The sequence below is a fragment of the Seriola lalandi genome, unplaced genomic scaffold (genome assembly GCF_002814215.2).
Source record: "Seriola lalandi dorsalis isolate HSWRI2012SDOR001 ecotype SW California unplaced genomic scaffold, Sedor1 jcf7180002054864, whole genome shotgun sequence".
Lineage (NCBI taxonomy): Eukaryota > Metazoa > Chordata > Actinopteri > Carangiformes > Carangidae > Seriola > Seriola lalandi.
The window spans coordinates 2,048,107-2,075,603 of NW_019525417.1; the positions used below are offsets into that span (position 1 = coordinate 2,048,107).

Here is a 27,497-nt window from a genome sequence, read left to right on the forward strand (position 1 = left end):
GTCAGGGCCCCCAAGGTTTGGAACGACCTGCTCAAGGAGATAAGGCGTGCAGAATCTGACATCCTTTAACTCGCTTATTAAAACTCACTTTTACAGACTTGCTTTTATGTGATGTCGTCTTCTTACTGTCTGTATTTTTTTTTTATTATCCTATCATATTTATTTATCTTCTAATTGCTTTAGTTCCCTAACATCCTCAATTTTTTTGTATTGCTTTTATTTCCTTTTATTGTTTTTTATGGCTTTCATTTATCCTTATTACCTTTATTTTATTCCTTATTGTTCTATCTCTTTACAAATGTTTTTACCTTTTTCTATTGTTTTTATTTCCTTATCGCTTCTTCGCCTTATTTTAGTGCACTGTTACTTACGGCTTTTACCCCTTTATGCCCTTATTTGTGTTAATTCTTTTTTATCTCATTCTGTTGCTTTATGTTGTTTTAGTGCCTATACCCCCTTTTATTATTCATATCCCCTTTAATTGTTTACATCATCTTACATCTTACCTTGGTCCTCCTGGTCTCAATTTATGATGTTGGGTTCTTGTGTTGCTTGGGTCGCATGCTTGGGCTCTTATGGGTTTATATGTTGTTGTTGTTGTTGTTGTTGTTGTTGTTTGGGTTCTTCTGCCATTGTTCTCTTGTATGTTTGTGCTTTTATGTCAAAGCACTTTGTTAACTCTTGTTTTTAAAGGTGCTTTAAAGGAATCATTATAATTATTATTATTATCATTATTATTATTATTATTATCATTATTATTATTAAGCAGAGAACGATTTCCCACAAAACATCCATACTGGAGGATTTTTTTCAACACTCTTGACTCGGTTACCAAAGAAAGTTGTTAGAGATTAAATAACCTTCTTGCAATTAAACAGAAATGCTGCAAGTTAGTAATATGAAATCCATAATGATTAATAAAAACAGCAAAAAAAGCTATAAATATATCAAAGCTATAATATAGCCAGTATTTTTTGATTTTTTTAAATAAACTTGGACACTAGTAATAATCTAAAACAAGCAAGAGCTTAGAAAATGCTGAAAACAAAATACAGCGTGTGAGGACAGCATGTCAATTTTTAAAATGGTGACTGCTAAAGGTATCTTCTGACTTCTCTCTCCAGGCAGGAGATGTCCCGGTAGAATTTGAGGAGTTCCACCTGAGTGAGGTACAGAACATGGCCAGTGAGGATAAACTGGAGCAAGTTTTGACTTCTATGAAGACCAACAAAGTGGCCATGAAAGGTATTTTTATTTATTTATTTATTTTTTTGTCATTGTCATCCTCTCATAGTTCATCTTGGTTTCATACCAGCACAATGTGAGCCATTAAGAAAGATGCAGTGCAGTACATTGGCTAAAATAAAGCACAGTATATGAGGTTATAAGGCAAGCAAATGAACCTAACATATGCTTGCGGTGTGTGTGGTTATCCAGGAAAGATTCACACGCCCATGGAATTCAAAGGGGAACTGGCTTCATATGAGATGAGACTGAGGTAAGAAATCAGTAATGAATGTGTACGTGTACATTTTTTTTCTTTCTGCTTTTTATTTTTTGATTGACTCTACTCTCCCTGTCCATTCCTCAGGCGTAAACTGGACCTGTTTGCTAATGTGGTTCATGTGAACAGCCTGCCGGGCTACAGCACTCGCCACAACAACCTGGACCTGGTCATCATCCGTGAACAGACCGAGGGGGAGTACAGCTCGTTGGAGCATGAGGTAAACAACACTCCTCCTACTCACTGCAGGCACAGGTTGGATAGTGGTTTGAAACCCACTTGAAAAAGAAATCTTATTTTTCTTTGAAGAAAGAGATTTCCCATGAACACAGAGAGAGAAATTTGGCCAGTATTAAACTGGAGATTAAAACAAAGATGACTCACTCTGACAGGTGCTGAAATGGTGTATTGTGTGCCTGCGATTGGTTGATTTGTAGCCTTACACTGATTGGTTTGTAGCCTTATTCTGATTGGTTAGTTGATTTGAAGCCGTATTCTGATTCATTGGTTGGTTTGTTGCCATATTCTGATATGTTAATTGGTTTGCAGCTGTATTTTGATTGTTTGGTGTGTAGTCGTATTATTATTGGTTGGTTCTGATTGGTTGATACAGATTGCCAAAAATCGGAATAAAAAATAGCCTCATTCATTAAAATTTAAATAAATATTTTCTGTCAGATATGAGATGGACGACTAAAAAATGCATTTGCTGTATATAGGGTACAGTATGTTTTCATTCTCTTACACTCTGGATTATTCAAATTTCCAATAAAAGTGGCTGTATTAAAATATGTACACCCTTTCTTGCTCTTCAGAGTGTGACGGGTGTGATCGAATGTTTGAAGATCATCACCAGGGAGAAGTCACGGCGCATCGCCAAGTTCGCCTTCGATTATGCCACCAAGAAGGGGAGAAACAAGGTCACAGCTGTTCACAAAGCCAACATCATGTAAGCAAATAGAAACCCCATCCCCTTTTTTTCTCTAATATTTATTTTGTAATCTTTTTCTTCATTTAATTCTTAAAATTGTGGTAACTGGGGTCGTGATTTGCATTACAACCATAGCAACACTTGTCCCCCCATCCCCCTGTGTCTTATTACAGGAAATTAGGTGATGGCTTGTTTCTGCAGAGCTGTGCAGAGGTGGCACAACTGTACCCCAAAATCAAATATGAAAATATAATCATTGACAACTGTTGCATGCAGGTACATACACACTCACTGTTTATTCTTTTGACTTTATTGATAAATGATTTGGTGTAATGCAATGCATATTGTATTTTATACCCAATAGCCTTACAAAATTTGTATTCGTATTTATTTTTATAGTTCTCTAGCTGTGCTTAATTAACAAACGGTATGAAGTACTACACTTCTCATCATAATGATTACTAATATTGTTTGTTTACTGACTGGCTAGACGCAGCTGATTAGACTTCAGCTTTACTTTTCCATTCCATATTCAAAGTTGTCATTATCTGTGTTTCGTTGCTGCAGCTGGTCCAGAACCCTTACCAGTTTGACGTGCTGGTGATGCCCAACCTGTACGGTAACATCATCGATAACCTGGCAGCAGGGCTGGTGGGAGGAGCAGGAGTTGTTCCTGGGGAGAGCTACAGCGCAGAGTATGCTGTGTTTGAGACTGTGAGTTTTCACTGACCTGTTCCACTGTTTGTTTCACATGTTTTTCAGAGTTTAGCCAGCCAGTCATTCTCTAGGTCTTCCTCTTTTTTATTTACTGTCGACACTTGCTTGGATGAGAAAATTATAATGGGGCACAATCCAAAATACAAATGGTATTATGAATTGAAATAGTGATACTATTGATTACTAAACTCTTTTCTGGTACTGTCATTCTCATATCATTCTCCATGCCCTGTGTCTTTTCTCTTTCAGGGTGCACGTCACCCCTTTGCACAAGCTGTAGGAAGGAATATTGCCAACCCCACGGCCATGCTGCTCAGTGCTGCTAACATGCTCAGGCACCTCAAGTGAGTCAACTTCTTGGGCCTTGTAGTAACAAGTACACCACATATTACACCGTACCCATGTATCCTCTGTCCTTGTGTAATGCACTTCTCAAACTTTTAGAAAACAGCTTTAAGTGCCTCTCTTTCTGAATGGAGACATGTGTACAAGACGCTTCTGGCGACCTCCTTAATTGTCACCGTATTGTGTTGCAGCCTGGAATATCACTCCCAAATGGTGTCAGATGCTGTCAAGAGGGTCATCAAACAGGGCAAGGTAAGTGTGTGTGTGATTGAGTTGTACTCGTTCAACTGATGCACACTGGTGTGTTGAGCCTGTGAATGTGGAGACACCTGCCATGACATAAACATGTCAGACTGCACTAACAGTATTAACCCCCAAAAGGAATAGGTTTACTGCATCTGCAAATACCAGTAGAGCTAGGACTGGGCGATGGCCACTAAATAATACTGCGATATTTTTAGGCTATATTGCAATACACAATAGAGTATATATCTTGACATTTTGAACTCTCCTCTAAAGCACTCCATAAATGTGCGATTTAAACCCTCGATGCACAAAATCACACCATTATGATGATTCTAGTACCTGCAACATTTGTCTACATTTTGGTTTACTGTACAGGCATTAATGGTTTATATTGGAACAATTTGCTTGCAAAAACGGGGGAAATCTCAATCAAGTTAATGTTTTTTTTTCTGAACCAATTCGTCTACCTTCATCTTCAGTTGCCATTCCTGAACACGTATAAACTCGCTTTGGCGCTTCACTCTTTTCACTGTCCTAAGTTCCCTCCGCTTCAGATACAAAAACACATACGTCACACACGTGTCGCCTACGTCACACACACATGCACCTAGGAGAGTTTTCTGTATGGATGAGGGAGTGTGATACAGATAGAAGAGAGTGAGAGAAGCAAAACGCCAAAGCAATTTTCAAGTCGGTGGCTTAAAACAATTATTTTAATTAAGTGACAATTTCTACTCAATATTCGCAATATCGTCATTTACTACATCCCACGTGAAAAAAAGCTGCAATACATCGAGTTTATTGGTTATATCGCCCAGTCCTAAGTAGAGCAAAGTAACAAGTGGTAATTCTGCAGAATGAGGATATGTGGAGCCAGCGGGACTTGTTTACCACATATCCTGTCATCCCGTGTTATCGAAATTAACCTTTCTGCTCATTGCTTATGTGGGTCAGTAACTGCAGTCGCACGTATACAGTGTCATCCTGCTCGCGGCTGAGTTGAGAAAATAAAACGTACACTAAATGTGAAAGAGTTTCAGTGTGCTGCCCTGAACAGCTTACCACAGAGCTCTGTCATATAAATAAGTCAAATAGCAGCAATGACACTAACTCCTTAAGTGTAATATTACCAGTTCTTGACCCACAAATTATCTGTAATTGATTTACAGTATCTAACGACCTGTAAACTACACTTCAGTGTGTTGGAGAGCCTTTGATTACTTACTTCTGAAGTTGTATATTTATGTGTCTTAACTCCGCTGGCTTTTCTCTTCATTGCTTAATTTAGTCCTTCTTACTGAATGTGCAAGTTGAATGCATTTGTTCCCAGAACTGCATTTTTATATATATATATATATATTTTTTTTTTTTTAACTGCCTTTTGCACCTGATCCCTGTTGACACTAACACACACTGACACGAACACTAGCATGAAGTAGGTCAACCTTCTTCCCTCAGATGTCTGCTAAACTGCATGGCCAGTTCAGGTCTAAGAAAAATCACCTTTCAGCAAGAGCAGCTTTAGGGCAGACTTTTTTCCTTCGTTTTTTTGTTTCTCCTCTACGTGATGGCAAAACGTGTTTTCAGTTGGGGTGGTGTTGTCTTTGAGACTGCTGTATGAATGTGAGATATGTTTGTTTTTTTTGTTTTTTTTGTCAATTGAAGCAGAGTTTCCTGCATGTTGTCTGAAGTGCCCTTCCTCTCCCTCTTCCCTCTCCTTTTAACTCCCTCCTCTCCTTGTACCCCATTATCCTCCGTGTGTGTGTGTGTGTGTATCTGTGTGCACGTCCCAGGTACGGACACGAGACCTTGGCGGGTACTCTACCACTGGCGACTTTGTGCGTGCTGTTGTGGAAAACCTGCGCCACCGACCTGTTTACTAAGATGTTTCATCACACTCCTCACAGACATTTCCTTAAATCTGGACATTGTCTCAACATGAACTGGACTCATGTTAAGACCCATCTCCCCTCTCACTGACAGTTGTTTTGACAAACACCATCATTTGCATCCTAATGTATATGGTTTATACTGGGTTTGCAGGTGTTAACTTGTGTTGTACTTTACTAAAAATGTGCAGCTCACGAGGCTTGATCCTCTGTTGCCGCTCTCTGTAGACATCCCTCTGTCCTCATAGTCTGTGCCCATCACTTCGCATCTTTTTGCTTTTTCTGTTTTTTCTTTCCTTTTCATTTGCTTGCGGTTGTTGCTTAATTATCTAAATGTTTCAGACATGTTGACCATGTAGACTACCTCTCTGTTGTCACATTATTTGAAATTCAATATGAAACAAACGACCTGCTAATCTACTTTGACCTCACAGTTCACCAACTGACTTCATATTTTTTACATTACTCAAAACTGAACAATATAAAGATGGAATGCTACTGTACCTCAGTTTATATTATGGTAACACTGCTACATCATGACCCACTAATAACGTAACATTTCTGTCCTACAAGTTTCTCATTGTTTTCAGTAAAACCCTGTTCTTCCATTGCGGTGCTGTAAACACGGCTAAAGCCGTAAAGTGTTACTGTACAGCAAAGGGAAAAAATTCTGTGATATTAATAATCCAGGAAGTATTTTAACATTAACAACTCTGCCAAAGCAAAAATCAAGGAAAGCCAAAAATATTTAGACTCAAGATATATAGTACTCTCAGGTATTGCGCCAATGTTTGTGAGATCATTTTCAGGTGTTTTACCAAACCAAGAAGTTTTATAATGATTCTACAGTTTAACAGCTACAGAGGATCTTCTAATGTGAAGACCATAAACTAGTCCTCTGTGGTGCACAGCTTCTACACCAGGCTGAATTATGAAAATGTATACGATGGATTATCTGCTTAGGGCTTTTGTCGTGTGACAACAAATGAGTAAATGGGTCCTAATTTTTATATTTAAACATTATATCTAAGGACTATTATCAACAAGTTAATATTAGTCATTGTTGTTCATGCCACCAATGCTGTAAGAAATTAAAGCACTGCTGTATCTCACCACTTCATCTATCATGCTTTTCATAGTAATTATTCTCTTTCAAGCCTGTTAAGCTGATTTGTGGAGAATGTTTACCACCACCAGTGTAAACGCTGTCATGTCTTATTATGTTTATCCGATTTTGTTTCCATTTTGTCCACAAATCTTACATGGAAATTTTATACGAATGAAAGTTGGTTACAATTGTGATGGGGTTTTGAATAAATAACATTCTGTCTTCTCTTCGTAGCCAGCGACTTTGAATGATGTGACTGTGCTTGAATACGAATTAATAAGACTAGACGCATGTTTTAGAACAGTATCGTGTTCTCTCACTGTTGAGACATAATATTACATTACTAAAATGAGATGAAACTGATGCTCTCTGAAAGAACATATCTCACTCATCACACTTTGTGCTTTCTGTGAGTGCAGTTTCTAAAGGCTCTCTAACACACTGGCCATGATACTGTATGTGGACATGTGTTGCAGCAGCTGTGCACATAGTAACACACTGTCCTTATGTTTGCAACAGGTGCGCACTGGAGACCTGGGGGGCTATGCAACAAGCGACGAGTTCACCCGGGCTGTCATTGCTAACCTGGCAGTCTAAGCATTGTATTTGCGAATCTGTCAGCTGCTGAGATGCACGCACGCTTTTTGATTTACCTCGTGTTAAACTGATCTCTTCACCGATTGTACACATACAGTACAATATATTCCAGCGTACGCACATTTTCCATCTTAAACACAGTAAAATGTAGATGAAAAGCAGAGCTATAATATCCAAAAACTCTGATTTTCAGTTGAGCATAACAATTAAATATGACATCTAAGGCAAAAAAGAAGAAGTTTGAAAATGCAAAGTCTTATCAGTATAAAACATGTTTCCATGCTGTTACACACGAGCCATTCACATTCTGTTCTCTTGACAAGGTCCTGTAATTTCTACTGAATGGTTTTATGTCTGGACAGTCATCGCTGTCAAAACATGATGTATGCATACTTTCATATTATTTATTAACTTCCAAGTTTTAGCTTAATTGCTCCGTCATTTAACAGGAGATGTGAATAATAAAGAATTCATGAGATACGACATCCTGAGTGGAGAATCCTTGCATGAATGTTAATAGATGACTGTTGCAGTATTTAGTGATATTCAATTTTTATCAGGGCACGTATCACCTCATAGCATGAGGAGCTCCCTGTGTCCAAACATATGTAAGTCAAGAGGAGAGAAGAGTCAAGAAGGTAGAGTGTTTGCTCTAGATCCCCAGGACCATTAAAAAGAATAAGTAGGAAACAAGAAACTGATCAAATACACAATGTTTTTGTCGTTCACAGTGCTAATAGACTTTGGCTACCCCTAATCATTACTGTCTTTATTTTCTTTATTAATTTACTAATATTTGATCCATAAAATAGGTAGAAACTTAAAAAAAAAAAAATTTTTTTTTTTTTTTTTTTTTAAATTGTATGTCATTTTTTCTAAACTCAATTTGACTTATTCAAAGTGCTGGTTTTGTCCAACCACTAGCTGAGTATAACAGAAGACTAAGACAAGCAGAAAATATTGACAATTGACAAGCTATACATTTTTTTGGCACGTTTGTTAAAAAAATAAATATTTCATTGATCAGTTATCAGAATTGTTACCAGTTGATTTTCTGCTGATCAAAAGATCCGTGTCTCAGCTGTAACATATTCCTGCCAACTTATCACTGTTCAGAAGGAGCAAGATTTAACATCTGATTACTTTTAATACAAAAGAAAAAGTAGTACCACTGACAATACTGTTGAAATGATCATCTTTGTTAACTGACATAAGCTATTTCTTTTACTTTCCTGAACTGTTTACTCTCAAGTTTTTTTTTATTCAAGCTGTTTTCTTTAGTTAATCATTTGTTCTCTTAAAAATAAACTGCATCACGCTAATATTAATAGGACACATTGTTACCATGGACCATAAACCTTCAAAAACGTAAACATTTCACATACTTTCATATAGTAGCAGAAGTATTCAGATCATTTACTTAAGTAAAAGTAAAGTAAGTAACAGATTCACAATATTAAAATACATCTGTACAAGTAAATGACTTGCAATCAAAATTTTCAAAAGTAAAAGTAGGCTACTCATGCAGTGCAGAGTTTGTTACAGCTACTGTTAAGTTATTGTCTCATTATTAATGATGCATTAACATGTAAGTGGTAACTAATGTTTCTGTTGCTTAAGGTGAATCTAATTTTAGCTGTGTCTATACTGTTGAGTGATTTAAAGTTAATAATGTATCATATTTTATAAACTGTTTATTTATTATTATCTCTTAATCTGAGAAGTAACTAACCAACTATAGCATGTTGAATATGTGTCTGGATAAAAATAAAATAGAAGTACCTACACAGAGGCATAAAGCGGAAATATTCAAGTACAACTATCTCGAAACAGTGGAACAGTGAAAGTGAATGGGGGCCCCTTCGTGGACCCTTTGGAGGACCCCTGGCCTCATAAAGGAAGCATTACCAGCAGTAAGTCTTTGGCACAGTCCGGACTGTGTAATACTCGGCTCTGCCAGCAGGTGTCGCTGCGGGCTATGCAGAAACCTAGTGGAGAAGAGACGGGGCCTGGCCTGGGAATTTGCTGCTCGCTTCCCATTCTTCCTATGCAGACAGACACACAACATGGCGGACTAGAATAGTCGACCGACGCGCCCGGATACAGCGGATAAACCGTGGGATTTAATCTCCAGGAAGGCGAAGAAAGTACCCTCCGAAGGGACGGTACGTTAGGGCGAAGTGAGGATTTCTTGTAGAGAGGGGGTGCCTTCCTTGCTTGGATTTAGTAGATAAACTGACTGCGAAGTGTTGACTGTGTGTCCCAGATCGTGCTTCCCTCCTCTGCTATCACCCAGGTCCCCCCACCCCGCTCACACTCTCGGTTCCTGGGGTGTGGAGACTGGGGCCGGGGTTGAAAAACGTGGAAGCGAAAGAGAGGATAAATTCCTGGTTGGCTTTGATTTTTGTATCCCTCCTCCGGGTTTTCTTCGGGTGCTACAGGAGTTGTGGTGAGTTTTCTTGTTTTTGTTGCTTAAAGCCCGAGTCACACTTGTTACAATGTCGGTGTAGCAGCATGTAACTCGCTGTAACATTGTGTCATCCACAAACACTTTGTCCCCCATATTCAGCCTCACAGGCTCCATTACATGAGTATCTGTCTCACAGCGGAGATAAACCCAGGTTTGTGCAGGGAACACGGCTGTATTCAATAGTTGTAACCCTCCTTGTATTGCTTGAACATTTCAGAAGTAGCTCGGAGGCAGGGAGGGAATTTTTTTGGCGAAGGGGGCTCTCAAGAAAAAAGGGGGGCTTAAAGATGAGTGCGACAACATTTCGGAAAGTCGGAGGTTGTAACTCGGTTTGTTGTGCCAACACAGATGCTGTTGCGCTGGCAGTGGAACAAAGACAGGGGGTCCATGTCTGCACTGGAAAGTACACTTTATTGATCAACGCTTTGTTATTACACGTTCAGAGAGGGTGGGGAGCTGGCTGGCTGGCTGGCTGGCTGGCTGGCTGGGTGGGTGGGTGGAGGAACAGGGGGGCTTCATGCGACCCACAACAGGAATTAGGTCGCCCTAACATTAACACGTATGGTCTGTCAAATCACAGCGGCTGCTTTGTGTTTCTTCCTCTGCTCTCTGACATTCAGTCTCATGAGTGTGCATTCCCTTTCACAACCTCTCCCAAAGTTTTTTTTTCTCTCTTTTTTTTAATGATTAATATTCTCCTCTCTTTCTGTTGGGTGTAACCGAGCATACCATTTCAATCTTGAGGGTGTTGAGGTTTTTTCATGTATTTCTATGCCTTTACTTGGACTTCAAGTTACATTTCTCAGCTCATCAGAACATGGATTATTCCTTTAATGGCTTATTTGTCATGAGAAATAGTGGGAATTCAATTTAAGAAAGAAATTGAATGAATGCAGCCGCTGCTTCATTAGAGCCAAACATCAACTAAAGGAACTCTGCTTCAGTAGAAGTCATGTCAAACACTGGAAGGTGAGAGCAGAGAGAAGCATCACACAGGCTGAGGAGGCATGGCAGAGCGTGGCTTGTCCTATCTGAAAAAGAAAAAAAAAAAAAACCCTCTCTGCTATGTCTGCCTGGAGCTTGACTCATCAGGTCTGGACCGATTCACTGAACTCCAGCACATATCCACCATACCTCAGTCTCAGTGCCTTTCCACTTCAGAGGTCATCATGTCATGTTAGGACCACTGAAGTGCAAAACTCAAGCTGCAACTCACAGGGTGCGTCACAGTGTACCAACAGGCCGACCTTGACCTCTGCTTGTCAGGCCTGGACACGTCCACCTCTGTTCCTAAAAGCTGTCGAACCATCTCTGGTTGTCAAGCAGCCCCCTCTCATAAAACTCTGGAAGGAAAAAAAACATTGTGCTTTGGCGACATGACAGATAGAGGCAAAGCTGTTATCATCATGCTCACTCTGTCCATATCTTCTCCAACCTATTTTAAGAAAAGTAGTTATTTCAGTCTTGGGATCCTGAAAGGGTTTTAGCAGAAGTGCTCAAGTTATCCTCACACTGCACTTTTCATGATTGGCCTAGTTTCTAAAAATAAGAATAAAGTACGTCTTGAAATCACCCAGTGGAGTGAAGTTTTGATGGGTGGGTCGTTGAAATTAACTCCATGTTGTGAAATTTCACAATTCAGGGTGCTGAGTGCTGACACAATATTATGAGTTGGCTGTTAGGGTGGGGTAGGAGGTATATTTTTGTTTCCACCTGTTCCACCATGTTTTACTGTGCAAGAGCACTGTAATTCAGCCTCTGACGGGATAAACACAGCTACATTTAGAGGATTATGAAGCATTATGGAGCCTGATTGCAGCTACACGTGACATGTCATTCGGCCTTAATGACATTTATTTCACAATACAGGAAATGAACCAATGTGATGAGTCACAAATCAAATACCTTGCCTGAAGGGGAAGACTTCACCGGGAATCATTCGGTTTTGTTCTGGCCTTCTGTGGATGTGGAGTAGTAATTACGTAATCCCTTCAGATTACTGAGTAAATCTTTGTTTTACATCCTCTTGATGTGGGATGATTGATGTTTCTGGTTCACCACGACTGTGATGAATATGGATAAAAGTTTATTTCTTCTCAGTGGACTTCAAAGTCTAGGTGTGAGTTTGTATTTAAGAAGGGTTTTTAGATGTGTGAGAAGTTTTTTTTTAATTTTTAAAAAATCTTTTAATGTAAACTTGCATGATCCAGGTCAAAGTCTAGTTGCCACCTCCTTATTCCTTCATTAGAGTTTATTTTAACTGGGCACTTTTGTCCTGTGGCTGGAAGGTGGGATAATAGTACCAGATGTTGGAGTTATGGATGGAGGGCAGGTTTTGGCAGAAGTCGGTATATTAACATGATTACACTAGACTGTACCGCTATAGCACAACCAGAGGTACATAAATTCATTCATTGTTATACAGTATGTCTTGGGAATGGAGACAGTTAAGTTAATGTGGCCACCATTCACTGTTTCCTGGGCTTAAAATACATGCTTTCTCTTTTTGTTAACGGAAAAGCAAAAATTATGAGCAAAACGACACATTCAATCACATTGTGTTGTGTTTTAGCCGGTTTTCCCTCCTACAGAAAAACTTTGATGTGCTTTTTTTAAACAATGCCTTCGCAGTTGAGGTCAAATTTAAGTTCGCATTCAATACCAGTTGAGAGCCGTAGTTATAAATATTTATATTTGCCCTTGGCATCGGCCTTCGAGTCAGCAAGACCTTTCTTGCCCTGCTGTGAAAAAATGTCCAAAGAACGTGTCAACATGCCTGAGTAATCTTTCAATGCAGCACATGAAAATGGACATAGAAGAAAGGGCATTCTGTAGAAGCAGTATCATGTCACTGCTGTGAAGTTAAGCCTCAGAGGATTGTCTCTTCATCTCAGATGGGCTTCTTATCTTTCAGAGGAAGAGGAGGGGGACAAGTGCAGTGGGATGGTCACTTCAGATATGACAACCTTGACTTTGGGTTCTAATTGTGACAGAACCTAAATGACTTGTAAAAGAAAGATTTAAAGTGCGGTAGGGACTTAAGGCAGCGCCAGCTGCCTGTTTTCCTGCTGAATGTAGCTGGATATCGTTTGAAATATTCAACATTTGATGCCACTTTATACTTGTACTCATTTACATTTCAGAAATAAATATTGCACGTTTTACTACGTCAGTTATCAGACACTGGTTAGTATACAAATTAAGATTTTATATAAAATAAGAATTTATAGAATATGAATCATTGTTATAGATTGAACTAGACAAAAGTATATAAAACGGATCAAAATTCGATGCACCTCAACCAAGAACAGCAAAAAGCTACTTCAATAATCATTCAGTAATACATATAGTAGTTACTTACAGAAGGCATGTTTCTGCACTGTGTACTTTTACTTTTGGTACTTATAGTACATTTTGCTCTTAATACTTCTACTTTTACTTGTTTAACATTTCAAAACAGGACTTTTACTTGTTAAGCTACTTGTGAGTTTTTTTGCATTGTATTATTGCTGCTGTTAGTTTAATTAACGGTTTGAATATTTACTCCACCACTGGATGTTACTGTGGAGCACCGGTACTAATACAATAAGTACTTGTCTTTTGGTTTCTAAATTAAAACATTTTGGTTTAAACAAACCAAACTTCTTAAATGTTAAATATTGTCTGAACACAAGTGCTGCACAAGAACCTTACAGAGAAGACGAGACAAGACTAAGAATCTGACCAGGCATTTGATGCCAGCTTTCAGAGTTTGGCAGTGTTCGTAATCTGTGACACAGACACACTTTGGTTTATATCAGAAAGGTATTGAAGTTTGCTGCCCAGCCTCAGCTGCATGATGGATGTAGAAATCAGCTTCAGTATATTAGTTTCAAATAGCAAAGGTGATAGTGAGTTGGGTTTCATTGTGGCCCTTCAGCTGCCTGTTTGGCCCCACACCACGCTTCAAGGTCACAGTGGCTTCTGTGGGGAGGCCATGCTTTGCGCCTCCACATCCTCTCTGTGTCCAATGTGGGAAAGCTTGAGAGGCCCCTGGCATGCTCTGTGAGAAACCCCACAACGAAGCGGACACAGAGCAGAGCTCCACTGACTCACCACTTTCACTCATTGAAACGAGTGAGTTCTCTTGATCCGTCCAGCCTGATGGAACCAAATCATCATTACAGGCTTAATAACAGACACAGCGGTCACGCTTGCCCGTATGATTAGCCAGAATAGTAATCCCACGCTTCTCTTCGTCTTTTCATCAACTCACCAGCTCATGAATGAAGCCAACAGGAACACAAACCACACCAGCAGGGAGTAGTATCCCTCAGAAAGGGAAGTCCAGAGGATTGTGGCTGTTGTATGTGGCACTGGGGACATATAATCTGTGGTCTGTTTCAGAGCAAGAGTCCTAGCTGCCCTGAGTTAGGCCTACTTCAGTCTCCTGTGAAGAGAAGCATTCACAGTATTCCTGTTGCCCCGGACCCCCTCCCTCCCTCTCAAGACATAGAAACAGTATTAATATGCCATGAATGGAGACAGACAGACAAGCATTATCTAGCACTGCAGCGACCACTGAAGCAGGATGCCTTGTAGAAAGCCAGAGGGAAATTTTTCTCTGCATGAATGGTGAAGTCCCCTTGACCACCACTGTTGGTGTCATGTCAGCAAGGCCTGTTGGGTTTGTGTCTGTTTGGATTTCAGCTCACCCAATTGCCTCTGGGTGTCTTCTGTGAATCGTTAATGAAATTACTTGATTTTATGAATAATACTAAAGATAGAGGATTCCTGCATTTTTTTTGTAGCTGTGTTCCGTGGCCACATTTTTCATTGGGTTTCAGTCTAATCTACTTTAAACAGCACACAATAAACTGAAGAAATGGCAGCAACTACTAAGTATTCTTATCTGAGGCTAAAGTATTTTCTTTTCCCTTAGAAATCACTTAAAAAAAAAAAAAAAAACTTTCTCCATCTTGAGCTGTTCATTAATTCACGTCCGTGCAGTCGGAAAAGATACACAGTACTTCACCGAAGGCTACAGGTAAATACAAAAGCATCTGTGAAATCCACAGATTTGACTGGAAACTCTCCATATTAAATGACTACCTTGCATTGATCTTGCGTCTTGGCCTTTGGTTGTCATGGAGATGTAATTGGACTTCCTTTATATTCCACCTATAAGTGTTCCTTTCACTGTGTGAATGAAATGGCATGGGAACAGCCCAGCCCTTTCACAACTGTGTGATTGCAACCCTATGAGGTCTGCAGTTGGCTACAGGCAGAGAGGCAACTGTCTTCATTTGTTGGTCATGCTCTCCATTTGCATGTACATGAAGCAAATTCTGCACAATGGTTGACTCAATATAAGTCAGACCTATGTTCACTATGTTGTCTTACATGACTAGATATGAGATCTTAAGATTTTTGTAATGACTTAATTGTGGTCATTGTTACCCATATATATTCAAACATTTTCGGTTTAGTGTATCCTTTGCTTTTATGTTGTATTACTTCTTTTTGCACAGCAAGATGTTCAGGTTTTCTTTATCCTGAACATGTTTGATCAAACGCAGGCGGATGATAAACATCTGTCACAACAGTTAAAGCGAGACTATACAACTTTTGAAAGAAAAATTTACCCATTCTTCCTCTTACAAATGAAAAGCTGATTTCATATGCAGCAAAACACATGCTCAATTTATTGACTGAGGGGTTTTGCAGCTACAGCCTTACCTGGTCTGGTATAGCCAGTAGCTAATGATCGCTAATGTTAGAAAATATCAGATAGAGATATTTTACTAAGTTATTTAGCTAATCTAAGACTTTTCTGTTTCCACTTTTGATCACAGAGGCCACTTTTCATGACAAGTCACATACTTTGAAGTAAACACAAAGTGCTTTATGTCACTAGGTATGTTTACATGGGGCCTAATAAGGGGCGGGCGATCTGAACTTGTAATCACATGACTAGTTGTGCATATGATTGCCTGGACACAAAACCTGTCACCTGTCAATGCTAAAGGCCTATCTCACAAATCTCGACATCTCCAATTCTTCACCCACAATGCTCTCTTCTGTTTACAAATTGTGTCACCACCAATCACTTTTCTTCTTGCTTAGTTCATATGAAGTATTCATTTGGACAGCACTTCTATTTACTTCTATTTATTCATGCTCTGGTGGAGAACATGTGCCACTATGCCAAGCTCACTGCGGCCGCAGAGCAGAACAAGGACTGCTGTTGCTAGCTGCAGTTAGCTAGCTAGCTGTTTAACAGTTAACAACAGGCTGGTTAGCAGCGACTACTTTTAAAAATAAAAACTTTTAAAAGTAAAAATCTAAATATAGCACCTTTTTAATGACACGATCTGTACGATTCATCTGAAAAGTGGATCATATGCCAAAGTAAGATCACCCACCCCTAAGCTTAATATTCAGATTTGAATCGGTTTAAAAGCATCAATAAGAACAAAAATGCTTCATATTAACACCATGAATGAAACCAATTGAAATTTCAATTGGTTGCAGAGTGGTACTTTAAACCTTTTCATAAACTAGTCAAAAGAAAACTTGTACCATTTAAACAATTTAGTCTGATTACTTGATGTAAAAGCATGCGGACGTACGTTTCTCCACTCATGAGGTATTCATCACTTTTGAGCATGTCACACAGCTGTTCCGATTAAATGCATCTGTTAACACCAGACTGTATTAAATCACATCCCATGTTAACAGTTGACCTGAAATCTTCATATGGAATTTAAAAAAAACGTGTGCATGTAACTGCAGCTCTGACGCTTATCTGAGAAATACAAGTAGGCTGTATCTGAATAGTCCTCCATTGTAAGACAGTTTTCTATGGTCAGCTGTTAAAGTCAGATGTCCACACTTTGTATACAGTCAGTTTAACACATGATTCATTTCCCCAGTAGAGTTAACTGGTAACGTTGTGTGAAGGATGATGGTATGGTTAATATAGAGTTGAATATTTAAAACTGTTCACTAGTCCTGATATATTATTTAACTGGACACCTGCCATCAGAAATTAGTTTTCTTAGGCAGTGGTTTAAGATTTCGTTTACTACTCCATATATATGCCGATATGGCCAGTAACAAAGTTTTAGTAAAGATGCCTAAACAATGCAGCTTTTTTTATTGAACAAAATATCCCAAACTGATGATTGCACCAATATTAAATAAACATCTTAAAATACAGTTATATAAGTTATATATTATAAATGTTTCCCAGTTTGGTTCAGGAAATATTTGATCAGAGAATAAGTAAACAAGCCTAAGAGTCTACTCAAGCATTCTGTGCCAGTGTTTAATACTGATACTTCTTGATACTCAATGCTGTGGAGAAAGTTTTGTTGTCACTCATCAGGTATTAAGGTTTGTCATACGTTAGTTTGATGCCCAGCCCTGTTGTTACTCCAGTGTAATTTAAGCCAGTGCAGCAGGTTCTGATAGTGCAAGTAAACTTAAAATAACACTAAGGCAAAATAAAGGGTGGAAAAGGAAGAAACCACAGTCATTTTTGATTTCCATCAAAAAGGAAGCTAACGTCCTGTCACATTTCTGTGTTGTGTGTTTCTTATTCCCTCGAGGCAAACCATTGATTTTTGTAGCTTGTTGCTTGTCATAGTGGCAGTTTTGCACTTTGCCATAGGGCAGCTCAACCCCAGTGGTACAGGGCTTCCTGTAAGTGCTCTGCCTTGTCTGAAAAATATTCACATGGTTGCACAACACAAGCCCAAAGTCAGGACAGCGTGAGATGCATGACTACCTTTTGAGTGAATTCATTCTCTAATAGATGGGCATGTACATGTTTCTTCTGTGGGGAATAGCGTGATGAAGCTGTTGGAACTTTTAATATTTGGCTGTCACAATGCAGAGCAGGAGGCTGGATTGAAAGAAAACAGATTAAAGAAAAGTGCTTTATCAGCTAATGTTTATGAAATGTGAGATCAAATCAGTGAAAGTAGGCTGTGAGCCATTTCTTTGTTCTTATGCTTTTAACAAATGTGTTGCAATGGAAAACTCTTCAGCAGCCATTGTAGGAACATTATTAGAGTCTGGTCAGGACACTGATCAGGAGTAATGTACCTCAATGCTTCAATGGTAATGTCCTGTATAATAATATAATAACACAAACAATCGAATAATTACACTAACAGTTTCTTTGTGATGTTTCCTGCATCCTTCACCTTTTGAGTGTGGATTACACAAACCCATCACCCAGAGTATCTTAATAATAGAGAGCACTGACAGCACAAAAACCTAAAAGTGGCACAAATAGAAGCACTTGGCCGCTGCCTCTTAAATTAATGATGTCCTCTACCAACACATAAGTCTCCGAAAAGAACCCCATGCATTCACACACACTCAGGAAGACCACTGCTTCTCAGGAGGATAAAACCCATTAAGATGCATCTCAGGGGAGATGTACTCTTGGGTCGACGCAATCTCTAGATAAAACCCTCTCGGGCTCCTGCAGCATCTGCGAAGTGACGGTTAGCAACAGGACCGGCTTATATCACTTACACCAACACAGTGACACGTCACCCAGCCTCTCTGGATGGCATGCAGAAAACAATGAGTCATGCTTCATTAAGAAAAGGTTACTGAAAAGAAAAGCTTGTTGATGTGAAAATACCCATTTGTAACCTTTGTCTATCACATCGAATTTAGCCTAAAACACACACCAGATGCTGTATGACACTAATTCACACTAAATGGTACCAATTCAAGACCTTGACCATTACAGCTGAGTCACTCTTTTTAATGAGTAATGAATGGGAGGATAGTAGAGGTAGGGTTTTAAGGTTATAATGTGGTTTTGGGGCTAACAGGGTATTTTTAAGTCTATAAAATCATTGACAGGAGAGGAAGGAAGCACTTTGATTTAAAGCTTTACTCAAATCTGGACAAACTGTACGTACAGTGAGACACAGTTCAGCAGCTATAGTGAATATTGTAGGTCATTTTTTGCATACAGTTGTCAATCACTCGCAAAATTTAAATATCTGGTATAATATGAATATAAAACACAGTTTGGCCAGGATACTGATCGACTTGCTTCTTATTAGAGAACTGTGAAAAGTACCAAGAGTGTAAAGGCTGGTTTTCTATCTGGGGGTTGGTATAGATATAATTCGAACTGTTATGATTAGTCAATCAGCACATGTAAAGAAAATTAATTTGCAACAATTTTGATAAAAGTTAATTGATTAAGTAATCTTTCAAACAAAAATGTCAAACATTTACTGGTTCCAGTCTTTTAAATGTGAGGGTTTGCTGCTCGTTCTGGTCATATATGGTAGTAAATTAAATATTTTTGGGGTTTTGGACTGTTGGTCAGACAAAACAAGACATGACTTTGAGCTCTGGGAAACTATGATGAGCATTTTCCACTATTTTTTGAATTTTTATAGACTAAATGATAAGTATGTTAATCAAGAAATGAATCTAAAGATTATTCAACTATGAATATAATCCTTATTTGCAGCCCCAAAGTTGATTTACAGGAAATCAATTGGCAATTATTTAGATAATTGTTTTTAGTCATTTTTTTTTAAAGTCTAGGTTTTTAAACTGAATATATTGACTGCTAGTCAGACAAAATAAAGGAAGTTGGAATGGACATTTTTTTAGTTTTCTTACATTTTGACACAGAAAATAATTAGCAGATGAACAAGTAATGAAAACATAACATAAATCCACATTCATAATCAAATTCAGTCAGTCAGCTGTTAGGTAAAGAGCATCATGAGTGATAGATAGAAGACTTTCCTGTCAAATTTATAAACATCTATAAATAGGACAGACACACATCCTTCCTTACATCTATGAAAAGGGGAGCAGGAGGACATTTTGCCAAAATGTTGTCATTGTAAACAAAAAAGGTATTCTTGGCAAAAAAGACTAGACTAAAATCTTTTAAATATTTGCTTGAAGATTTCCATTTTTCTAGGGGCATGAGTCGTGTTTTTGGAAACAGTCATTTGCTGGCTAAATGGATGCTGGGTGAAAGAGAGAGAAGGAGAGCAACAATTGGATTTGTAGGTTAATAGCATCCTCATTGACCACATAACTTGCTCATCATGCCCCATTTCAGGCTGAAGTCAGAGCCAAACAGTGCTGAGCTCAAACCAGAATGTAAGCACTGCAGTGAATGAGCTCAGATCAAAACAGCAGAAGATTGGCAACTGGCACTATTAGAGCTTTTAGCGCCCAATTTATCCTCTGCCCACTGATGCAATAATCCGTGATGTAAAGCATCAGTTTCTGCAGTGTTTGGCTTGGTGCAGCGTTGAAGTATCTCTCTAAGCAGAGGCAGACGGGCTGGATTATTCCAGGGTCAGGACCATGGGATTACGTCCAGGGATTATCACAGCTCAGTCAGGGAGACAACAGCCTTGTTGGCCTCTGAGATTATACAGAAGACTGACAGTCAGTCCGACCGACCACCCAGCCTCCGTCATGCTTTCTCCTACAAGTCTTTCCTCTGGCCCCCACTCGCTCATCCCCATATCAGTGGGTGAAGAGTGTCCTAAATGCTGATTCGCTGTCACTGCAGGAATTTAAACGTGACACTGACTCTGTTTTGGTCATGCTCCAGGTGACGAATGCTCAGTAACAGAGGATTGTTGGTTGGGCATAACAGTTCTTTTATGATGAAACTCTGTTGCAGGAGAGTGTAAGAAACAGACATTTAGTTTATAACAATGAAATACAGGGAAAAGCAGGAACCAACCTTTTTTTTTTTTTTTTTTTTTTTTTTTTTTTTTTTTTTTTTTACAAAAGATTTAACATTTAATTGAATTAGTAATGTTCAACCAGCAACATTTTCAACAGCATTTTCCAGATATTATTATATGGCAAATGAAAACAAAATCACGTATAAAATAATCAGACAAAATGAAGTGTAAAACAAAACTTACAATAACTCATTTTGTTAGTTTTTAACTACAATTTCCATGGAATCAATAATGATAATGTGATTGGAGCATGTGACAAGGTACAATTCTCTAAGTCAACAAACCATAATATTAAATTATTGCCCAGTCTAAATATGAATTTTGAGGGAATTTATGCTGTTCATGTCTCTTCTGGTACATCACCACGACTCGAATAACGTCATCTAATTCCATTCATCTTGATACTGATCCTACAGAAGCATGTTTCAAGGAGCAAGTTTTACTGATACATTATGTGCCTGAAAGTAACGAAATCCTCTGAGTAATGCTTAAAGTATTCTGTTTGCTTTCTAGGGCCACGGCGTGCGAATGAGTGATTGATGCCAACTTCCCTTCTTCAGGTAAACAACATTTTACACACACAGGATACACTGCAAGTATTTCATTTTCATTTCAAATGTACCAGTATTACCTTCCAAAAATAAGCATGATGGATAAGGATAGAAGATTTAAAAATAAATGTATAGTGGATTGTGGATTATACAATGGATAAACCCTGGTCTGATTGAAACATTTTGAGGTTCACTATCTTTTGTTATCAAATGAGATTTGAGGTTGTTTTTGACTAATATCTTTTTGTCCTTTTTCTGGCATGTAGGGCAGAATGGGTGTGTGTCCCCTGCTCCTGCTGCTCAGTCTAGCCCTCGGGGCCTCCGCCCAGGATCATGCCCCCATCACAAGTACGAACCATGTCCACTGATAACAAATGTCTTTACTCACCTGAAGTTCACAGAGAAAAATTGCAGAACACGTGACCTATTCTTGTTTTCTTTTGTTCCAGGTCCTCCAAATATCACTGCTAAACCCACAGACCCTCCCGCTGCACCCTCCCTCAACTTTACAGTCGCACCCACACCAGCCCTCCCAGGCCCACCCACAACGCTCGCCCCTGCAGTTATCCCGGTGATGACAACAACAACAACAACAACGACCACCACCACTACAAGCCCAGCTGGTGATAAGGACGTACAAGCTGTGGGTTCCAATGGCACCACAAAAGTTTTGCCAGTTCCTCCACCCCCACCTCAAGCTCCAACTGATGCCCCTCAGGCACCACCGAGCACTGAGTCTCACCCTCCTCCCACCCCAGCAGGGGGAGACAACAGGACCACAGCCTCAACTCCAGACACCCCAACAACAGAGAGTTATGCTGATAAGGATATATTCAGCTTAGAGACAGAGACCAGCACAGAACCCGGAAAGGAGTTCACCTCAGACTCCATCCCACATGGTGAGTGTCGATGCATGTGTAGGACACTGTGTGTCTGTTTTTTTTATTATCCTGAAGACTCTCTTCACTTGGGAACAGATTTAGTGTGAGGATACTTGAAGGATAATTCCAGATCTTCCAGTCTTATTTCCATAGTTTTTGCCATCTTTCCTATCTACGGTGGCCCTGAGAGCTCAACGCACTACAACTTAGGAAAACACATGCAAAGACACAAACACGCTGCAAATTCAGTCCTACAACACGACGGAAGTGTTTCCTGGGGACAATAAAAAGTGTTGAACCCGGCTGGGACTTGATGTTCAATGCCAAATTGTGACTTTTGAAGTTAAAAGCACTGGATAACAATTGCATCCCAGTCGGGTTCATCACTTTCTTTCTTTTTCAGTTATTTTTTTGTCTTTTAATTCTGATAGTGAGTGTGAGAGAGAATGATATGGTGCAAAGGGTCACGGGTTGGACTCGATCCCTGGCCCCTGCGGTTAGGATTATGCCTTCATGGGACTATTGTAGTTGTGGGTGCACACAGTCTTCTTGTGCAATGAGGGATTATTACTGACATGTCAGATACCCTCAGTTTTGCTTTTACCTTCAAGTCGAGTGGTTTGAATAAACTGTTTGCTTGTTTACAACCTGTATGATTATTCAACTACTCGTGTTTTATAACTTGTCAGAGTTTGTTGTAGCAATGTCAACGCACTCCCAGATCTCAGCAAATAGATTAATGAGAACAGTGTTATCTTAACTCAAAGAAATGATGGCCAGAACTACAAAAGTGAGACACAGGTTGTGATAAAAAACACTTCTTGGAGGAAATATCCATCCTGAAACATTATCCTCAACGTTTAGTAACAAGGGACTCTGTCTGAAGTCATCGTCATTATGCAGCGCCTTTCATCAGTCACACCGGGACAAATCTATGCTAGGAGAGACTGAGATCCAAGGTAGCCTCAGAGAGGTGTGGGAAATCATTAAGGCACTGCTTAGACCCTGTGTGTTGAACCCAGATATTTGAAGACTGTGCTGTGATGGGATTTTTCTTTGTTAGTCACATTTCATTTTATCTCTGGCACAAGTGCAGTTGTTGCTCAACAGAAGAAAGTGACTTGGTGACTGTTTTGTAGTGGCTGACAGGTTCATACTTTTAAACCTTACAGATCAATTATCTACAACTTTGTCAAATAGGTATTTCCTGCTTTACCCACATTATAAAGATGACTGCGCTGTCCTGTTAAAGTGTGCTTATTTGTTCCTACTGTTGACCCCAATGCATTTTGGGTGCATTCTTATTTGTCATCAGATCACCTCAGACACATTTAAGCTTCATTAGAATAGCTCCTGGAATACATAAACATCACAGATTCATGGTATACCTTTTTTTTTATACCTTGTAATTGTATGTTATTAGCGTAGGAGAGAAAAGCAGTAGCAACAGCTAGAAAGAGCAAGCAAGTGAGCTCTCTAGTCAAAAGTTGACCTTTAATATTTTAGATGGTTGAACATTTTTCTGCTTTTAGACTCTGGAAATATCCTGACATGACATACCTGCATTTGACCAGTCATCCACAAGAATCAGAATTAGCACCAAAACTGGATGACCCAGACGCTGCCATAAGTGTCTTTTTTATATATATATATATATATATATATATATATATATATATGAAAATAAAAGTGCTTTGAGGGATTTCTATCTTCCTCAGTTTATGTTTTTATGAAATGCTGTTTTTGATATATTGAAGAAAATTCTTATTCAGTTATTCAGCTTTGCCTTTTAGCAGCTTTGAGTCTCTGTGCAGACCATCCTAGTAATATTCTTGTAAGTGAAACATGACTCCCCCCACCCGCTTCTTTTACATTAATTATTCATATTACATGATTATTATAGAGAAATACACAAATCACTATCAAATGTCAGTCATTGATTTAGAAAGATGTTTTTTACTATCAAATATAATAACAGCAGGAATGTTCTGAATCATCCTGGACTGGGTGAAACAACAACTGAAACTGGTTCCTGTACATAAACACTGAGATGGTGTATTTTAGGACTTCAGGGGAAACTGTAGAGGTTCTGATAAACATTTAGACTCCTGGTGAACATAAATGCAACAGATGTAGCTGCACTGCACTATATATGGTGTTTCTATTATATAAAATAATCACTCTGGGTTCATAGGTGTTATGTAATTGCTCCATTGTCTCCCTGTGGCCATCTGTGGGCCTTGTGTGGCGAGCTGTGCGCAGTTCTAGATGGCATTAGATGCGTCAAGCCTGTGTCAGTTCCACATGATAACCCTCAGCTTGTTGTGCTTCTGCTCTGTTCAATGTACACCTTGTCCGAGGGAGAACACTGAAAAGTGCTGGGAAATGGGCATGAAAATGCAACATAACTGGGCGGTGTTCCAAACTGCCTCCCCCCAGAAAGCGCATATAGAGCATAAAGTTAAACGATGCATTCTTTGTAGCATATTTTTGACTGTGACATTCAGAGCTTTCTTGAATTTTGAGTCGATCCATGGAACAGCTGATTTTGTCATTGCATTGTCACCACCACCATGCAGGTTTCTAGAAAAAATCTCTTCTTTTGTTGTGGTCTAATGTGTCTTACAGACCAGTCATCAGCACACAAACGGCAGCCGTTCTTTTTTTTTTGTTGTTGTTTTTTGTTTTTTTTTTTGTACACCAAACTCCTGTTGTTGTTCAAATCTCATGTCTTTTGTGCTAACGGCGGCAGTGAAAGGTCACGGGGAAGACTATAGGATTGCCTTCAACCAGTAACTCATGCACAGGGTGGAAACACATACAAATTGGTCAGCCATTGTATTCTACAGGATGCATCAGAATGAATAGATAACTTTGCCCATGTAATGTCTAATTTGAAAAGTTAAGCCTTTGTGAACACAATCCTATTTCACCAGCCAGTAGCATGACAGTAGCTCCACATTCATCTGGTTTATGAACATAGACAGACACGCATTGAAACATTTACACTCTGAATAATTCATGTAGAATTCATAGCAAAAAGTCGAAATGTTTAAGTATTTAATACCATCATTCTCTGGCTACTGTCATCCTGGGTATAACCAGATATAGAAGCCGAGGGTCGACCCTCTCTGTTAAACTGTGATTTATCTGTTCACTCCAAAGGACAGCCTGTTGCGCTCTCCATTTGTGTCTGTGTTTTTTTTTCCTCTGAAAGCCACTGAAATATTAACATGGACAACCATTATGGAAAGGAAAGCTACAGGCTGGTGTTGAAAGAGGCTGAGGTCACCTTATGACCTTGGCTTATTGTTTTACCGACATTCAGACATGTTAACAAGCTAAAAGTCTGTAAATGTTAACTGCTTTTTTGGGACATTACACAGTCACTAGATATCTCAGTATATCAGTATATCAGTATTCATTAAATCCTAGCTGAAACAATAAGTAGATTGATCGCTTGATCAACAGAAAATGAATGTGCAATGCTTACTTATTTAAAAGAATAGCTTTTAGAAGAAAAATTTTGGGTATGGCTGAAATGATTAGTCTATCAACAGAAAAATAGCAACAGGAATTATTTTGAATATCGACAAAATTCGCATACCATCATCTCTAAAGCTCACTGATTCACACGTTTTATACCATTTATTTAATTTGTTCAGAAATTCCTTGGCCAAACAGTCTATCCTTTTGGTGACTTCAGTTTTTGTACAAATGAAATGTCACTGTTTGACTGAGCTAGTCTATCTGTTTCTTCCGTGCTTCTAGTCATTATGCTAAGCTAAGCTAACTGGCTGCTGACTGTAGTTTCATATTTATGTTACAGATAAAAGAGTGGTATCAAAATTCTCATCTAACACTTTCAAATCCTTCAGTCTTAGAGTGCTGGTAAAATCATGTGTCCAATTTGTAAGCTAATAAAATACTGAAAAATCCACATTTAACATAAAACACCCCAAGCTTATGTGGACCAGTGTTATATGAGAAGAAAATTGGTAATGGCAATGGAATTTGGCATCGGCATCAAACTAAAACACTGACACACCTCAGTTATTGAGACACATTTTTTATCATTTTTTTCTTAATCATATGCATGGTGCAAATCATTTATCCACCCTTTTCTTTCTGATGTAGACGAGCCCCCGTCTGATGAAATGCCAATCATAGCAGTGATGGTGGCCCTGTCCTCCCTGCTGGTCATCATCTTCATCATCATCATCCTCTACATGCTCAGGTTGGTGATATGCTGTTGATGTTCTTTATACAAGACCAGCCAGAGACCTGTGGTGAATGGCCTAAGGTGCTGCCGTTACCTTGGCAGCGACTGATTGGCATTCTGCTATGAGACTAAAGCAGTGTGTGTGTGTGTGTGTGTGTGTGTGTGTGTGTGTGTGTGTGTGTGTGTGTGTGTGCATTCATATCCACTTTGATCTTTGTTGATTGACAGGTTTAAGAAGTACAAGCAGGCAGGAAGCCATTCAAACTCCTTTAGACTGACCAACGGCAGATCGGATGATACAGGTAAAATAGCCAAATGTGCATTAGTCTGTCTGTTTGTCTGTCTGTCTCTCTCTGTGTGTGTGTGTGTGTGCGCGCGCGCACGTGTGTGTGTGTGCGCTTTTTGTATTTGTCAGCAGATAATGACTGCATACTCACTGAACACTCATTTATTTGTTTTGGATCGTATCAGCAAATATGTACAGCCAGTTTGACCAAACTTGTTACTCTGAGTTTTTTCTGATAAGACTTGATTGATCTTGCTCCCCTAACCGATAACATTTCACTGGTTGACTGTTGGCAGAACGCTTTTGTTCACTGAGATTACCTAACCAGCAGGGCTGCAGTTGGCTTTTCATGTTACAGTGTTGAGTCACATCACCCTCTGGTGGGCATGTTTAGAAAAGACAGCGAATGATGAAGTCAGTGTTAACTTGATGTAAGACAGTTCCAGTCCTATGTTCGTACCCCGTCTCACATGTCTTTATCTCCACCTGCCTCACCCCTCCTGTTCCTTCCCTCCTCCACTCACCCCCGCCTACTCCCTTCCTGCTCGCCGGCCGGTGCAGAACTCCAGAGTGTCCCACTATTGGCCCGTTCACCCAGCACAAACAGGAAGTACCCGCCCCTTCCTGTTGACAAGCTAGAGGAAGAAATGAACCGTCGCATGGCTGATGACAACAAACTCTTCAGGGAGGAGTTTAATGTATGGCACACTCAAGCACACACCCTCTGATAATACACTGAGCCTGAGATTCCCCTCCAACCCATTTCCCTGTAGCCTAAAGAAGTGCTTTGTTATAGGGAGGGAAGTAACCATCAAAATAGGATTATAGGCACGATGTTGATCGTGAGTAAATTTATTGTTACAGTAGCAATTAAGCTACCAGATACAAAAGGATCATGCACAGTATGTATGTCCAACCAATGTAATTAAGTAAATGATGTGCAGGGTTCCACAGAGAGATTTGAGATTGATATGTGTCTGACTGCTCTCCTTCCTGGTATCTAAA

General features: G+C 39.3%; 2 protein-coding genes across 4 annotated transcripts in view; both read left to right on the plus strand.

Moving 5' to 3' along the window:
* Positions 1 to 7,820, plus strand: part of idh3b (isocitrate dehydrogenase (NAD(+)) 3 non-catalytic subunit beta) — a 9,737-nt gene extending 1,917 nt beyond the window's left edge. Inside the window, exons 3-11 of one of the 2 annotated variants that reach the window (XM_023427957.2) lie at positions 1,125 to 1,245; positions 1,438 to 1,498; positions 1,592 to 1,724; positions 2,320 to 2,453; positions 2,609 to 2,711; positions 3,003 to 3,149; positions 3,402 to 3,496; positions 3,689 to 3,749; positions 7,260 to 7,820. In XM_023427957.2, coding sequence (XP_023283725.1) covers positions 1,125 to 1,245; positions 1,438 to 1,498; positions 1,592 to 1,724; positions 2,320 to 2,453; positions 2,609 to 2,711; positions 3,003 to 3,149; positions 3,402 to 3,496; positions 3,689 to 3,749; positions 7,260 to 7,337 — 933 coding nt within the window. In that variant the 3' untranslated portion in view covers positions 7,338 to 7,820. Of the gene's footprint in view, positions 1 to 1,124; positions 1,246 to 1,437; positions 1,499 to 1,591; positions 1,725 to 2,319; positions 2,454 to 2,608; positions 2,712 to 3,002; positions 3,150 to 3,401; positions 3,497 to 3,688; positions 3,750 to 5,536; positions 6,974 to 7,259 lie in introns of those variants that run through there. The other variant, XM_023427956.2, reaches the window with a different exon arrangement.
* Positions 7,821 to 9,399: 1,579 nt separating this feature from the next.
* The window catches only part of ptpra (protein tyrosine phosphatase receptor type A), a 28,244-nt gene continuing 10,146 nt past the window's right edge, over positions 9,400 to 27,497 (plus strand). The window contains exons 1-7 of one of the 2 annotated variants that reach the window (XM_023427832.2): positions 9,400 to 9,502; positions 21,066 to 21,112; positions 21,370 to 21,451; positions 21,553 to 22,002; positions 26,122 to 26,221; positions 26,435 to 26,508; positions 27,054 to 27,190. In XM_023427832.2, the coding sequence (XP_023283600.1) occupies positions 21,092 to 21,112; positions 21,370 to 21,451; positions 21,553 to 22,002; positions 26,122 to 26,221; positions 26,435 to 26,508; positions 27,054 to 27,190 (864 nt within the window). In that variant the 5' untranslated portion in view covers positions 9,400 to 9,502; positions 21,066 to 21,091. Of the gene's footprint in view, positions 9,787 to 21,065; positions 21,113 to 21,369; positions 21,452 to 21,552; positions 22,003 to 26,121; positions 26,222 to 26,434; positions 26,509 to 27,053; positions 27,191 to 27,497 lie in introns of both variants that reach the window. The other variant, XM_023427831.2, reaches the window with a different exon arrangement.